The following is a 16,722-nucleotide window of genomic DNA, read 5'->3' as shown; positions in this document are numbered from 1 at the left end:
GCAATCGCTTTGGGAGCAGCTGTCACCATTGTCAATGCTTTCTATCCAACAAAAGCAAGTTTCCAAAATGTTCTCAGTTATTGATATCAAGGGCTCAAATAGGGAGTCAATATTAATACAATGGCCCCAATCAAACTATCACAATTAAAATCAAAACGGTTGGGAACCGACAAAGACACCAAGTCACTTGACTTCTTGATGAATTCACTCTCAAGTACTACCCAAACACCTTACAGCCGAGTAACTGAATACGAATGGGAAAATGTATTGATAAAAAGAAAATAAGATGGTCATTAGACAATAGGTGCAGGAGGAGGCCATTCGGCCCTTCGAGCCAGCACCGCCATTCAATGTGATCATGGCTGATCATTCTCAATCAGTACCCCGTTCCTGCCCTCTCCCCATACCCCCTGACTCCGCTATCCTTAAGAGCTCTATCTAACTCTCTCTTGAGTGCATTCAGAGACTTGGCCTCCACTGCCTTCTGAGGCAGAGAATTCCACAGATTCACGACTCTCTGACTGAAAAGGTTTTTCCTCATCTCAGTTCTAAATGGCCTACCCCTTATTCTTAAACTGTGGCCCCTGGTTCTGGACTCCCCCAACACCGGGAACATGTTTCCTGCCTCTAACGTGTCCAACCCCTTAATAATCTTATACGTTTCGATAAGATCCCCTCTCATCCTTCTAAATTCCAGTGTATACAAGCCTAGTCGCTCCAGTCTTTCAACATATGACAGTCCCGCCATTCCGGGAATTACCCTAGTAAACCTACGCTGCACGCCCTCAATAGCAAGAATCAGAATTTGCTTATGGTAAGGACAATCCAGACATAAGGAAAGAACAATGAAGAAACAAAAGAATAAAATAAAACGGGACATCAACTTTGGAACCTTTTACCATTGAAGGAGAGAAATTAAATTGAATTTAGCATTCATTTTCAAAATAATGCAAAGTTTGGATAGGGCATAAAGTGAGAAGTAATTTGAACCATTCGGTGCAATCTTGGCCATTGAGTTGAGGCCTCGGATTATGACCAGCAGGACTAAAGGAGTGGTCAGGATTTTACACAATGGGCAGTGCCATTGGAGCACAGACTTAATTTGACAGAAAACTTTAATAAAACCAACAATATAAAACAAGAGGAAAGAAAATAGATGTACAGCTCCTGTTTGCAGCCTCCTCTTCTGTTTTTCTTCAGTAATTTCTTATGTTTCTATACTTTTTTAATACAGTTTACAGCAGCAGGATTCATTACCACACCGTTCGACCATGCAATGAGGCTGCCCCTCCATTTGACATTTGTCACAGTGCCTTCTCCTTCGTGTATCACTGTCATTTTCCACCGGTTCAACCAGTTCCGTTCATACAGCAGCAACTGTCAGCAAAAGTGAGGGAATGTGGAAGAGGGGAGGAAAGAGATAAATTCAAACGTTAGTGCAAAATATAATCCACAATCCCTTTCAATTTTATTTTATGACAATAGACAATATTGTAGGAGGAGGCCATTCGGCCCTTCGATCCAGCACCGCCATTCACCGTGATCATGGCTGATCATTCTCAATCAGTACCCAGTACCCTGTTCCTGCCTTCTCCCCCTACCCCCTGACTCCGCTATCCTTAAGAGCTCTATCTAGCTCTCTCTTGAAAGCATCCAGAGAATTGGCCTCCACTGCCTTCTGAGGCAGTGAATTCCACAGATTTACAACTCTCTGAGTGAAAAGGTTTTTCTTCATCTCCATTCTAAATGGCCTACCCCTTATTCTTAAACTGTGGCCCCTGGTTCTGGACTCCCCCAACATTGGGAACATGTTTCCTGCCTCTAACGTGCCCAATCCTTTAATAATTTTGTTGCAAGTTAATCTTTGCTAAATTAAATACCAGGCAAATAGAAACTGCCTTGAAATAACAGGGAATTCACAGTTGTCAGTCTGTACTGTAGTGTACTGTAGTACTACAGTTATCAGTCATACTGTGGTTTGAAATGCCCTCATTGAAATCTGAAAACTAAAATCACCACTGACAAGGATAGAGCCTTTTTGGTCAGACATTCATCCATTCGGCAAAGTCTAAATGATTTCATGGAACTATCCAAGGTTGTGTAAGTTGCTTTATAAAAGTTGCTTTATAAAATCTCAAAGTTGATTTTCAAAAACACCACAAATCTCAATGAAGGAATGAACCATTTTAAAGTACAAAGAAATTGACTATCCTGAAAAAATGCACTCAATGATATAACTAAGCTGCAAAGTGTAGCCTTAAACTTAAAACCAAGATTCGATTCATGACTGAAATTGCCATCCATTTAGCAAGGCTATATTCTTCCCACAGCTGATACAGAGGAAAACTTCTTAGACTCTCAAAGAGAGAGCCTGTTTAAGCTACAGGATTAGCAAGTTACTTTAACGCAAAGCTGAAAACAATCAGTGAACGATGCAGCAAAGGTACAGAGAACAGTCAGGATCATGATTTGGCTATGGGTCCTGTGACAAAAGAGCATTTTAAAAGGAACAGCGCAAAGGAAATGGGGAAAATATAACATTCCTACATTAAGTATTAGCCCAAACCTCTCCTGCATTGGTGCAGCACACTCTCCTCCCCCCTCCCCTCTCCCCCACTCCATCCCCCTCAATCCCCCATGTCCATCCTCCCCCTTCCCTCCCTCCCCCCCTCCCTTCACCCCCTCTCTCCCTAGGAGACAGATTTAAACTTTAAAATGTGAATAACTTTTAAAAATATGACACTGATTTCAATGAAACTTCTTCCATTAGCACCAAAGGGAAGACGGTGAGTAAGGGGCCTAAAATTGTCGCGCTATCGTGTACCGTGTTGGCTGTAGTTCAGGAACAAACAAACAAAGAAACGAGAGTTTTAGTATACAGATTCTACTCCCAGGTACTGATAGGTGGGTAACCCATTTCCAGTATTTCTATGTTTGCTTTTTATTCATTTGCCAGATGCGAACAATACTGGCAATGGCATTGTTCACTGCTCACTTGTAATAGATCTCAAGGGAGTAACAGTGAGATGCATTCTCAGGCTGCCACAGTAAGACACCCCATGGTGAAGATGGACAGGGAGTTCCAGAATTTAGATAACACAGCAGTACTTCGAAGTTCATGAAATAAGATGAAGTCACTCTCAAGTACTACCCAAACACCTTACAGCCGAGTAACTGAATACGAATGGGAAAATGTATTGATAAAAAGAAAATAAGATGGTCATTAGACAATAGGTGCAGGAGGAGGCCATTCGGCCCTTCGAGCCAGCACCGCCATTCAATGTGATCATGGCTGATCATTCACAATCAGTACCCCGTTCCTGCCTTCTCCCCATACCCCCTGACTCCGCTATCCTTAAGAGCTCTATCTAGCTCTCTCTTGAATGCATTCAGAGAATTGGCCTCCACTGCCTTCTGAGGCAGAGAATTCCACAGATTCACAACTCTTTGACTGAATTTCTTTTTCCTTATCTCCGTTCTAAATGGCCTACCCCTTATTCTTAAACTGTGGCCCCTTGTTTGGGACTCCCCCAACATAGGGAACATGTTTCCTACCTCTAACGTGTCCAGCCCCTTAATAATCTTAAACGTTTCGATAAAATCCCCTCTCATCCTTCTAAATTCCAGTGTATACAAGCCTAGTCGCTCCAGTCTTTCAACATATGACAGTCCCGCCATTCCGGGAATTAACCTAGTAAACCTACGCTGCACGCCCTCAATAGCAAGAATATCCTTCCTCAAATTTGGAGACCAAAACTGCACACAGTACTCCAGGTGCGGTCTCACTAGGGCCCTGTACAACTGCAATAGACAATAGACAATAGGTGCAGGAGTAGGCCATTCGGCCCTTCGAGCCAGCACCGCCATTCAATGTGATCATGGCTGATCATTCTCAATCAGTACCCCGTTCCAGCTTTCTCCCCATACCCCCTGACTCCGCTATCCTTAAGAGCTCTATCTAGCTCTCTCTTGAATATATTCAGAGAATTGGCCTCCACTGCCCTCTGAGGCAGAGAATTCTACAGATTCACAACTCTCTGACTAAAAAGGTTTATCCTCATCTCTGTTCTAAATGGCCTACCCGTTATTCTTAAACTGTGGCCCCTGGTTCTGGACTCCCCCAACATTGTTTCCTGCCTCTAATGTGTCCAACCCCTTAATAATCTTATACGTTTCGATAAGATCCCCTCTCATCCTTCTAAATTCCAGTGTATACAAACCTAGTCGCTCCAGTCTTTCAACATATGACAGTCCCGCCATTCCGGGAATTAACCTAGTAAACCTACGCTGCACGCCCTCAATAGCAACTGCACGCCCTCAATAGCAAATGCAGAAATGCAGAAGCAAATGCAAAACCAGCATGGTTTTGTGAAGGGGAGGTCTTGTCTGACAAATCTGCTGGAATTCTTTGAAGAAGTAAATAGCTGGACAAACGAGAGTCAGTTGGATGTTGTTTACCTAGATTTTCAGAAAGCCTTTGATAAAAGTGCCACACGCGAGGCTGCTGAGGAAGATGAGAGCCCATGGTATCAGTGTGCAGATGCTAGCGTGGATAACAGGATGGCAGAAGGCAAAGAGTGACAATAAAGGGGGCTTTTTCTGGTCGGCTGTCAGTGACTAGCGGTGTTCCGCAGGGGTCGGTGCTGGGGCCGCAACTTTTCACGTTGTACATTAATGATTTGGATGAGGGGATTGAAGGCTCTGTGGCAAGTTTACAGATGATACAAAAACAGGTGGAGGGGCAGGTAGTGCAGAGGAAGCTAGGACTCTGCAGAAGACAATAACAATAGACATAGGTGCAGGAGGAGGCCATTCGGCCTTCGAGTCAGCACCCGCCATTCAATGTAATCATGGCTGATCATCCACAATCAGTACCCCGTTAGGCCATCTCCCCATAATCCCTTGACTCCGCTATCAGTAAGAGCTCTAACTCTCTCTAGAAAGCATCCAGAGAATTGGCCTCCACTGCCTTCTGAGAATTCCACAGCTTCACAACTCTCTGAGTGAAAAAGGTTTTCCTCATCTCCGTTCTAAATGGCCTACCCCTTATTCTTAAAATGTGGCCCCTGGTTCGGGACTCTCCCAAAAAAATTCTGCCTCTAGCGTGTCCAATCCCTTAATAATCTTATATGTTTTCCAATAAGATCCCCTCTCATCCTTCTAAATTCCAGAGAAGGACTTGGACAAGTTGGGAGAGTGGTCAGAGAGGTGGCAGATGGAACATAGTGTAGCAAAGAGTGGAGTCGTGCATTTTGGTAGTAAGAATAAAGGTGTAGGCTATTTTCTAAATAGGGAGAGTATCCATAAATCGGACGTGCAAAGGGACTTGGGAGTGCTGGTGCAGGATTCCCAAAAAGTTCATTTACAAGGATAGCAAGGAAGGCAAACGCATTTATTTCAAGAGGGCTAGAATACAAAAACAGGGATGTAATGCTGAGGATCTATAAGGCGCTGGTCAGGCCACATTTGGAGTATTGCGAGCAATTTGGGCACCATATCTGATCTGAGGACTTGCTGGCTCTGGAGCAGGTCCAGAGGAGGTTTACAAAATGATCCCAGGAATGAGTGGGTTAACTTATGATGAGGGTTTGGCGGCACTGGACCTGTACTCGCTGGAGTTTAGAAGGATGAAGGGAGACCTCATTGAAACTTACCGAATAATGAAAGGCTTGAATAGAGTTGATGTGGAGAGGATGTTTCCACTAGTGGGAGAGTCTTGGATCAGAGGTCATAGACTCAAAGGACATTCCTTTAGGAAGGAGATGAGGAGGAATTTCTTTAGTCAGAGGGTGGTGAACCTGTGGAATTCATTTCCACAGAAGGCTGTGGAGGCCAAGTCAATGGATATTTTTAAGGCAGAGATAGATATATTTTTGATTGGTATGGGTATCATTGGTTACGGGGAAAAGGACGGAGAATGGGAGTAGACTTGATGGGCCGAATTGCCTAATTCTGCTCCTTATGATCTTATGACCTGATAATGGAACAGCAATATTTTCAGTTGAGGAAATTGTTTGCAATTTACTGTGGAAATGGTTTCTCCCTTCCTTCCCAGAAAAAATACTTCTATTAAATTTCCAGTGAAGGTCTTTGCTATTAGAATTCTCAACAACTATAAATATCAACTGATCTATTGCAGACCAGTCCAAACATGTAGGTCTGCCATTAAAAAAATAATTAGAAGCACATCATGATATTAAACCGGGAAAGTCGTGAAACTCACTAATTCTGTTCACATTGTGACCATGTGTTTTGTGATTTATTTGATCTATTCACCTACAGATGCCACAGATGCTGCCTAACCCACTGAGTTTCTCCTGCATTGTTTTCCTAAAGAATCCAGCATCTTCAGCTTCTTGTGTCTCAATGTTGTTGAGCACTGACACAAAGCAACATTTCCTTCAAAAAAAGGAAATATACACACATCGAGGCATCGTGTCCTTTAGGTGCATTAATTCTCCACCTTCCTCGTCTTGAGAACAGGAACAATCACCAAAACTGATTAAGACGTCGCAGGCCAATCCTCACTGTCTATGGTTTTAACAGTCCGTATTTATAAGCTGGCGGGAACACATGGTCAGGTACAATCAATAATAACAAGCAGTGCAGATGTCAACTAAACGTCAGGAATAGATTAAGCAATTTTATCAATTCCTTCACAAAGTATGGTTTCATTAAACTGCTGCAGTAAAAACACTCCACGATGTTGAAAATTTAGACTGTTCTAAATTGTGACAAAACGTCTTTATCTATTGATCCCGTGACATGGGGGAACCACTGAGCCTTTCTCAACTCTTAACCAGTACTGTCAGCGTTTCTATTACACTGACATGAGTCACAGCAATTTTAATGCAGCAAGTGTCTCCTGGTGATGCACCTGTGGAAGAACCAAACATTGAGCTACTGCAGCATTCAATGATGCTCGTAAAGCTGCAAATAGCCGATGGGAAGACAGTTACAACAGCAGGATCAAGATACACAAAGAGTCACTGAACCTTGGTGCACATGACAATAATGAACCGAATCCTAAGAAAGGCTGAAGTTCTAGCCCAGGTCCTGAAAGCAGGAAAGATTTGTGGATGAGGATGCTCATTTTGTCAATCGGTAGGAAACGTTATAAAGATTGAAGAATATTACATCAGTCTGAAGAAGGGTCTCACCCATTTCTGCTCTCCAGAGATGCTGCCTGACCCGCTGAGTTACTCCAGCATTTTGTGATACCCTCGATTTGTACCAGCATCTGCAGTTATTTTCCTACACAGATTGAAGAAGGGCTCGCTGGTGCGCCTTGCGAATCGGGAGTGGGGTCGGAAACGGGGGCTGTAAACGGTCGTGGAGATGGTATGAGCTGGAGATGGGTCAGCAGGTCAGTCCATTCACATTCAGTTTACATTTTATATTTGTTTTATTTAGGTTTGAGAATGATCAGCCCTGATCACATTGAATGGCGGTGCTGGCTCGAAGGGCCACCTCCTGCACCTACTGTCTATTGTTTCTGGCACTCCATGGTGCTTTAGAGACATGGGAGGGGTGTTATTAGTGGGCCGGGGGGGAGGGGGTTCATTATCATGTGACCTCCATTGGTCCAGAAAAACAGATAATCCAGAAAGGCTCTAGAACTGAGTGTGCCGGAAAATTGATGTTGAATTGGACAAGGATAGTAAACAGGTGGGTGTGGTGAAGTTATGGACAAGGTGGTGTTTTTGTAAGAACTCAACATACGCTTAACACACTTAAAACATTAAAACCAATGAACCTGATGGAAAGAATTGCAGATGCTGGTTTAAATCGAAGGTGGACACAAAATGCTGGAGTAACTCAGCAGCATCTCTGGAGAGGAGGAATGGGTGACGTTTCGGGTCGAGACCCTTCTTCAGACTGATGGAAAAATCCTGATACAATTCCAAGGACGTACAATTTTTTACTATGAATTGAAGAAGCTTGTAATTATTTTAATTATTTTAAACAGATAATACAGAAAGGCTCTGGAACAGAGGGTGCCTGAAAATCGGTGATCAAGCTGTAATTGTGTTACTGATCAGAGTATACCCCAAACCTCCTGGTATAAAAATCACCTTCATGTTGAACAACACAAATATATTAACTTCACCAAAGCGCACACCACCTCCATTGTTTATCAAGTCAAACCTGTTCAGTTTGAGATGTGCACTTCCCAGTGTTAGCATATCCTCCTGCAAGCACACACCATACATTTCTATGCACTTTTATGAATTTATGAATAGCAACCTCATCCATATTTATAATGAAATTGTCCGTATAATAATTGTACTGCTCTGCTGCTTGTAAAGGCACTGCAACATCCCCACTGGCATGAAGGTTCATTTATAGTACGTGAATATTGACAGATCCATTATTAATATGGCACTTGTAATGAAAATCTCACTGCGTATAACTTTAAAATAGGGAGAGATTTACACCTACATGCCCCAGACAATTATTCACTTTGTCAAATGCATTTCACTTGAACATTTTATAAAACAGACAGTACAGCACAGGAATGCTGCTGAACATGATGTCAAGTTAAACTAATTGCCTCTGTCTGCACATGATCCATATCATTCTATGCCTTTCACATCTACGTGCTTATCGAAAGCATCTTAAATGACACCATCATATCTGCGTCCACCACCTTCCCAGGCAGCTCATTCCAGGCACCCACTACTCTCTGTGTAAAAAATGTCCCCCACACATTTCCTTTAAACTTTGCACTACTCACTCTAAAACTATGCCCTTGAAACCTTGCGTACAATTCATGGGTGTTCAACTCGTTATTATTCTACCTTTTGCAAGCACTCTGCATCTCCACAAACAGTCTCCCCGTTATTCTCTCAGCACTAATTTCTTGCCGTTCTACATTTTGCGTTGTCCGTGGTCCTTCCTTGCAGTAGCAGCAGATGTCAGTGGTGCACAACTTACTTAGCAGGAAGAGCCAAAACTCATTTCCAAGTGAAGTAGCTGTGGAGGCCAAGTCAAATATATATTTTTAATGCGGAGATTGACAGATTCTTGATTAGTACGGGTGTCGGGGATTATGAAAAGCCTTGTTTTACATGCAATCCAAACAGATAATACCGTACATAAATCTAATCGTCAAACTCAAACAGAATAGGTAGAACAAAGGGGAAGATACAGAGTGCAGAGTTTCATTCTGAGCATAGTCAACACCTGTTCCATGGACAAAGTCCAATGTCTGTAATGGCGTAGAGATGAATCGGGTAGTACACTTCCAAAACAAGTTGAAATGTCACTTCAACTTGGTTGTCCTTGCACCACCAATATTCCAAATCTGACCCGACTCTTTCTACTACTATGGACTATCTACTCCATGGACTTTCAAGGCATTGTTTATAGATTTTATTTTCCAAACCACATCGCACTTTCTCCCAATCACGTAGAATGTCTTTTCACCAACTCTTATTGCCTTCCAGTGTACTTGCAACAATTAAACTGCCGAAGATGCACTGTCCCTATTCCGCCTTTGCATGTACTTACTCCTGTCAGGCATGTGAGTGTGCTAAAAAAAAGAGGAAAAGAGCTGAGTGCTTGCGTGAGGCGTACAGTGGGGCTAAAAAAAACCGGAATTTTTTTGAAAATATATGCACACAATTACCAGTTTCAAGCCTCTTTTAGTGCATTTCAAAGTAAAAACGATCATGACAAAATAACGTGAATATGTCACTGTACACTAATAACATTTTGAAGTAAATTCGCATATTAATTGATAATCAGCCCAAAAAGGTGGTAATTGGCTTTTCTGCTGTGTTTTATATTTTAATCCTGTCTTAATTAATTTAGTTATATAATCTTGCATTTAAATTTAATATTTGCTCATGACAATTCCCCCACTGATTTTCTGGCACTCTTGGTTCCAGAGTTTTGCTGGTTTATCCAGCCGGCCAAGGAAGTCGCTCGGCGATGGGGATAGATGTGCCGGCTCCAGCTGGGCTGGAGTTCCAGAGCCCCGGTTGCAGGTTGCAAATTCAACCCCGGTTGCAGGTTGCAAATTCAACCCACCGATCAGTCGTGGATGTTCCCATGAGGTCCAGATTGGCTGCCACATTTTCAGGGAGACTTCCAGGGCACGGGGGATTTCTCGCGGAACCCCTAGCGACCTCTAGCAGAACCCTAGTGTTCATTACAAGTCTGTACATCGCTTATTTTCTTTTTTTTCCCTTTCTTTTCTTCGATCCGATTTCTCCGTTTATTTGGCAAAGTGAAAAACGCGGAAATCATACAAAAAGCACGGAAAATGGATTTTAAAAACGCGGAAATCCGCGGAAAATCACATGCCTGTCCTGTTGGCTACCCAACATTTCCAGCCCGGTTTTGGACATCTGTAGAGCTTTCCATGTCCGTATACACTTTTCTAGAGATAGTTCTGACACCTGAAGTGGCCACTTACACAGGCTGGACCAAACAGACACCAAAAGCAATCCAGAATCCATCCATGTAGGAATCTGTCAACAATCCCATGAATGAAGTATCGAAACGTTCTCTCTTGATTGTAAGAATCTCAATAGACAATAAACAATAGGTGCAGGAGTAGGCCATTCGGCCCTTCGAGCCAGCACCGCCATTCAATGTGATCATGGCTGATCATTCTCAATCAGTACCCCGTTCCTGCCTTCTCCCCATACCCCCTCACTCCGCTATCCTTAAGAGCTCTATCCAGCTCTCTCTTGAAAGCATCCAACGAACTGGCCTCCACTGCCTTCTGAGTCAGAGAATTCCACAGATTCACAATTCTCTGACTGAAAAAGTTTTTCCTCATCTCCGTTCTAAATGGCCTACCCCTTATTCTTAAACTGTGGCCTCTTGTTCTTTGTTCTGTGTTCTGGACTCCCCCAACATTGGGAACATGTTTCCTGCCTCTAACGTGTCCAACCCCTTAATAATCTTATACGTTTCGATAAGATCCCCTCTCATCCATCTAAATTCCAGTGTATACAAGCCTAGTCTCTCCAGTCTTTCAACATATGACAGTCCCGTCATTCCGGGAATTAACCTAGTAAACCTAAGCTGCACGTCCTCAATAGCAAGAATATCCTTCCTCAAATTTGGAGACCAAAACTGCACACAGTACTCCAGGTGCGGTCTCACTAAGGCCCTGTACAACTGCAGAAGGACCTCTTTGCTCCTATACTCAACTCCTCTTGTTATGAAGGCCAACATTCCATTGGCTTTCTCCATTTCCAGAGGGTCGCATGGCAGTTGTAATGCATTCAATGGATTCTTCAAGGACTTTTTTGTTTGAGGGCTTTGTGGTACAGTACAATTCCCTTCTCTTGAGGGCAATGAGATTAAATAGCACCATTACTTTCAGCTGGTCCAGTTATTTTATGTATCCAGCTCGATATAAAGTGTCTACATTCTTTATACAGGTTACTTAGCCAGAGATCCAGCTACTTGGCCAGCTTAATATGTTCCATGATACTCTGAATTGAATCAACCAGCACGTCCACGTGTTTCATTAGCCATCAGGGATGCAGGCACAGCATCTAAATTTTATAACTTTACCAACCAGCACTTCTGACACCATGTATCAGTACCAGCCATCCTTAGAGAGTGATAAGTTAAACTAACAGAGTGCTTCCCGAAACAAAAGTCCAGAGGTAAGTATTATTTATCCACTGTGAAGTCCGCACACAGACAAGCAGGCAACTTTTCCACAGGGAGCCAGACTTTTAGGAACCTTTCTCTCCAAACACTGCTGCAATAGAACAGCTCTGCCATTTAGGACTGAAATGTCGAGAATCCTTAAAGGAGTACACACCCAAAATTGCTAGAGCTATGTATTTTCTGATTACATTCTGAGTATTTCACTGGTTCCAAAGTCATACAGTGATACAGTGTAGAAACAGGCCCTTCAGCCCCACTCGCCCACATCGGCCAACAATGTCCCAGCTACCCTAGTCCCACCTGCCTGCATTTGGTCCATAACCCTCCGAACCTGTCCTATCCATGTACCTGAGCAACTGTTTCTTAAACGATGCAATAGTCCCAGCCTCAACGACCTCCTCTGGCAGCTTGTTCCACACACCCACCACCCACGGTGTGAAAAAGTTACCCCTCGGATTCCTACTAAATCTTTTCCCCTTCACGTTGAACCTATGTCCTCTGGTCCTCAGACTTTGGGTCATTCGGAAAAGGCAATAGACAATAGACAATAGGTGCAGGAGGAGGCCATTCGGCCCTTCGAGCCAGCACCACCATTCAACGTGATCAAGTCAAGTCAAGTCAAGTCAAATTTATTTGTCACATACACATACACGATGTGCAGTGAAATGAAAGTGGCAATGCCTGCGGATTGTGCACAAAAAATAATTACAGTTACAGCATATAAATAAAGTTAATAAGTTACTACAGTGTAGACAAAAATTTAGTCTCTGGGGTTATAAAAGTTGACAGTCCTGATGGCCTGTGGGAAGAAACTCCGTCTCATCCTCGCCGTTTTCACAGCGTGACAGCGGAGGCGTTTGCCTGATCGTAGCATCTGGAACAGTCCGTTACTGGGGTGGCAGGGGTCCCTCATGATCTTGCTTGCTCTGGATCTGCACCTCCTGATGTATAGGTCCTGCAGGGGGATGAGTGTAGTTCCCATGGTGCGTTCTGCCGAACGCACTACTCTCTGCAGGGCCATCCTGTCCTGGGCAGGGCTGTTCCCAAACCAGACTGTAATGTTGCCGGACAGGATGCTTGCAGCCCCAGAGTAGAAGCAATGAAGGATCCTCAGAGACACTCTGAATTTCCTCAGTTGTCTAAGGTGGTAAAGGCGCTGCTTTGCCTTACCCACCAGTGCGGCAATGTGCGTTGCCCACGTCAGATCCTCTGTGATGCGGACTCCCAAGTATTTAAAACTGCTCACCCTATCCACAGTAGACCCATTTATCTCCAGTGGCGTGTACGTCCTTGGATGTTTAGCCCTTCTGAAGTCCACAATCAGCTCCTTCGTTTTAGTGACATTCAAGAGGAGGCTATTGTCCTGACACCAGAGTGCCAGATCAGCCACCTCCTCCCGGTAGGCCTTCTCATCGTTGTTGGAGATCCGGCCCACCACTACAGTGTCATCAGCAAACTTGATGATGGAGTTTGAGCTGAACCTGGCCCCACAGTCATGTGTGTACAGGGAGTACAGTAGGGGGCTAAGGACGCAGCCCTGGGGGGATCCTATGTTCAGGGTGAGGGAGCTAGATGTGTGTTCCCCCATCCTGACCATTGGGGCCTGGCGGTGAGAAAGTACAGGACCCAGGCACACAGAGGGGTGCTAAGCCCTAGTTCCAGCAGCTTCTCAACCAGTCTGCTGGGGACTATTGTGTTGAATGCTGAACTAAAGTCAATGAACAGCATTCTCACATAGCCCCCCTGGCTGTCCAGATGAGAGAGAGCGGTGTGTAGAACCTGGGAGACCGCATCATCCGTGGACCTGTTCGGACGGTATGCGAACTGTAGTGGGTCCATGTTGCGAGGAAGGAGGGCACAGATGTGCTTCTTGACTAGCCTCTCAAAGCATTTCATGACAACCGAGGTAAGGGCCACCGGTCAGTAGTCATTTAAACACGCTGGAGAGGCATTCTTTGGCACCAGTACAATGATGGATCTTTTGAAGCATGCAGGGACCACGGACTTGGCCAAGGAGAGGTTGAATATTGTGGTGAGCACTGAAGCAAGCTGAGTAGCACAAGACTTTAGCACTCGCCCAGATATACCATCTGGGCTTCCAGCTTTCCTCGTATTCACCTCACGAGCCCACCTCACCTCATGCTCGGACACCGAGAATGTGCGCACATCCCCGGCGGTGGATCCCCCTCCAGCCTCTCTAGCCAGCGCCCCTTCGGTGCTGTTTTTAGACGACGAGCTGGTGGTGTTACCCTTCTCAAACCGTGCGTAAAAAGAGTTCAGGTCATCAGCTAAGGAGGAGCCGGCACTTCCGGTTGAGGGGGTGCTGGACCTGTAGCTAGTTATAGTCCGTAGCCCCTGCCAAAGGCGCCTGGTGTCCTGCTGCTCCATCTGTGACTCCATCTTGTCCCGCTACCTCCTTTTTGCATCCTTCACTGCCTTTCGCAGTCGGTAGGACTCTCCCTTGTAGTCGTCCATGTTGCCGGATGCCAGGCCGGAGTTGTAAGCAGCGGTGCGACCAATCAAGGCCACGCGAATCATGGCTGATCATTCTCAATCAGTACCCCGTTCCTACCTACACCCCATACCCCCTGACTCTGCTATCCTTAAGAGCTCTACCTACCTCTCTCTTGAATGCATTCAGAGAATTGGCCTCCACTGCCTTCTGAGGCAGAGAATTCCACAGATTTACAACTCTCTGACTGAAAAGGTTTTTCCTCATCTCCGTTCTGAATGGCCTACCCCTTATTCTTAAACTGTGGTTCCTGGTATACCAGCCTAGTTGCTCCAGTCTTTCTACGACAGTCCCGCCATTCCGGGAATTAACCTAGTGAACCTACGCTGCACGCCCTCAATAGCAAGAATATCCTTCCTCAAATTTGGAGACCAAAACTGCACACAGTACTCTAGGTGCGGTCTCACTAGGGCCCTGTACAACTGTAGAAGGACCTCTTTGCTCCTATACTCAACTCCTCTTGTTATGAAGGCCAACATTCCATTGGCTTTCTTCACTGCCTACTGTACCTGCATGCTTCCTTTCAGTGACTGATGCACTAGGACACCCAGATCTCGTTGTACGTCCCCTTTTCCTAACTTGACACCATTCAGATAATAATCTGCCTTTCTATTCTGACCACCAAAGTGGATAACCTCACATTTATCCACATTAAACTGCATCTGCCACGCATCTGCCCACTCACACAACCTGTCCAAGTCACTCTTCATCCAAGTCATTAATGTATATTGTAAATAGCTGCGGTCCCAGCACCGAGCCTTGCGGTACCCCACTAGTCACTGCCTGCCATTCTGAAAGGGACCCATATATCCCAACTCTTTGCTTTCTGTCTTCCAACCAATTTTCTATCCAAGGTGGCGAAGTTGGAAAATATCAAAGAATGACGGCCATGAGGGAATTCCTCTTCATCTCCAAGTTAAATGGGTGACACTTTGGTCTAAAACTGCAACCTCCACCATCCCTTTCCTGTCCAGTGAGGGACAGGAGGGAGGGGGGGAGGGAAGGGCGTAGAGGGGAGAAGGGAGGAGAGGGTGCTGCACCAATGCAGGAGAGGTTTGGGCCCAACGGGTCCACTTGGTCTAGTATTTTCTGATTCCTATATTGGTGCTGAGTTCTGCACAATTAATTTGTTCCCCTACTCCTCCTCCCTCTTCAACAAATTAGGTTCAATAAACCCTCCATATTATTATTATTATTATCTGCAAATTTGGTGCAAAAAGTTGCAACACAGGTTACACGATTGAAACATCTGTACAAAAGGTGAATGATGTTAAAAATACTTTTGGCATAAATGCAGGATTTGTGTTAGTTATTTCTGCCGTACCAATTTGTCCATTTTAAAATATCGCAAAAGATGACCATCTCCCATCAAGCATTTGCCCATCTTTGAATTCTTTCCTCACTGCTCTGTTTTGTTTTAAGTATTGCGCGTTATAAAAAAAACACCAATTTTGTTGCAGCATGATTACCAATGTTTACACTTTAAAAATACCTATTAACTCAACCCAAAATGACTGCCCTGTAGTTATAATAAGTGTAAGAAAATAACTGCAGATGCTGGTACAAATCGAAGGTATTTATTCACAAAATGCTGGAGTAACTCAGCAGGTCAGGCAGCATCTCAGGAGAGAAGGAATGGGTGACGTTTCGGGTCGAGACCCTTCTTCAGACTGATTCAGTCTGAAGAAGGGTCTCGACCCGAAACGTTACCCATTCCTTCTCTCCTGAGATGCTGCCTGACCTGCTGAGTTACTCCAGCATTTTGTGAATAAATACCTTCGCCCTGTCGTTAATGTTCCCATTTAAAAGATTTAATAGGAATCTGAGGGGTAACCTTTTCAAACAAATGGTGGTGGGTGTATGGAACAAGCTGCCAGACGAGGTAGTTGAGGCAGGGACCATCCCAATGTTTAAGAAACAGTTAGACAGGTACATACATGGATAGGACAGGTTTGGAGGGATATGGACCAAATGCAGGCAGGTGGGACTAGTGTAGCTGGGACATGTTGGCCAGTGTGGGCAAGTTGGGCCAGAGGGCCTGTTTCCACGTTGTAACACTCAATGACTTTACTTAATAAAATTCGAAGAATGAGAATAATGCGCTCACCTTATTTGCCCCAGTGATGAACTGCTTGCTGCTTGATCTGCCAAACTGTGGGTGAAGAGCCACGATCTGGAACACAAATAAAAACAAAATAAAATAAAAATAAAAATAAAAATAAAACAAAAATAAAAATGAAAACAAAATTCAACTGAGAATCGCTTGACATGGCACACAATGTGTGTCTGGTTCACTCTCGGGATATAGACTTTGGGAAATTTGGGGAAGTGGGACTGTGGGGAATTGTACACGGAATTACCCATCTTCGGTCCAACAAGGATTATCTGCCATTAGTCGGTTGCTTAATCCAGTACTTCCTCCCTTTGCATGGCCAGTACTCCTCTCTTTTCCAAAACTTATCCTGAACAACCCCCTGATGCTGAGCTTAATTCACCACAATAACATCAGACAGCAAAACAGACCACATAGTATCCACATGAGTGTAAGAAAATAACTGCAGATGCTGATA

The 16,722-nt window shown here is 44.3% G+C and overlaps 1 protein-coding gene across 2 annotated transcripts in view; it reads right to left on the bottom strand.

The window, feature by feature from the left end:
* Positions 1–16,722, bottom strand: part of vps41 (VPS41 subunit of HOPS complex) — a 160,189-nt gene that overhangs the window by 65,053 nt on the left and 78,414 nt on the right. For both annotated transcript variants that reach the window (XM_078398325.1, XM_078398326.1), the window contains exons 7-8: positions 16,260–16,325; positions 1,258–1,377 (exon numbers count right to left, since the gene is read on the bottom strand). In XM_078398325.1, coding sequence (XP_078254451.1) covers positions 1,258–1,377; positions 16,260–16,325 — 186 coding nt within the window. The remainder of the gene's footprint in view (positions 1–1,257; positions 1,378–16,259; positions 16,326–16,722) is intronic.

The sequence above is a fragment of the Rhinoraja longicauda genome, chromosome 4 (assembly GCF_053455715.1).
Source record: "Rhinoraja longicauda isolate Sanriku21f chromosome 4, sRhiLon1.1, whole genome shotgun sequence".
NCBI classification, from domain to species: Eukaryota; Metazoa; Chordata; class Chondrichthyes; order Rajiformes; family Arhynchobatidae; genus Rhinoraja; species Rhinoraja longicauda.
The sequence above is the reverse complement of the archived record's forward strand: the minus strand, read 5'-3'. Positions and strand labels throughout refer to the sequence as shown.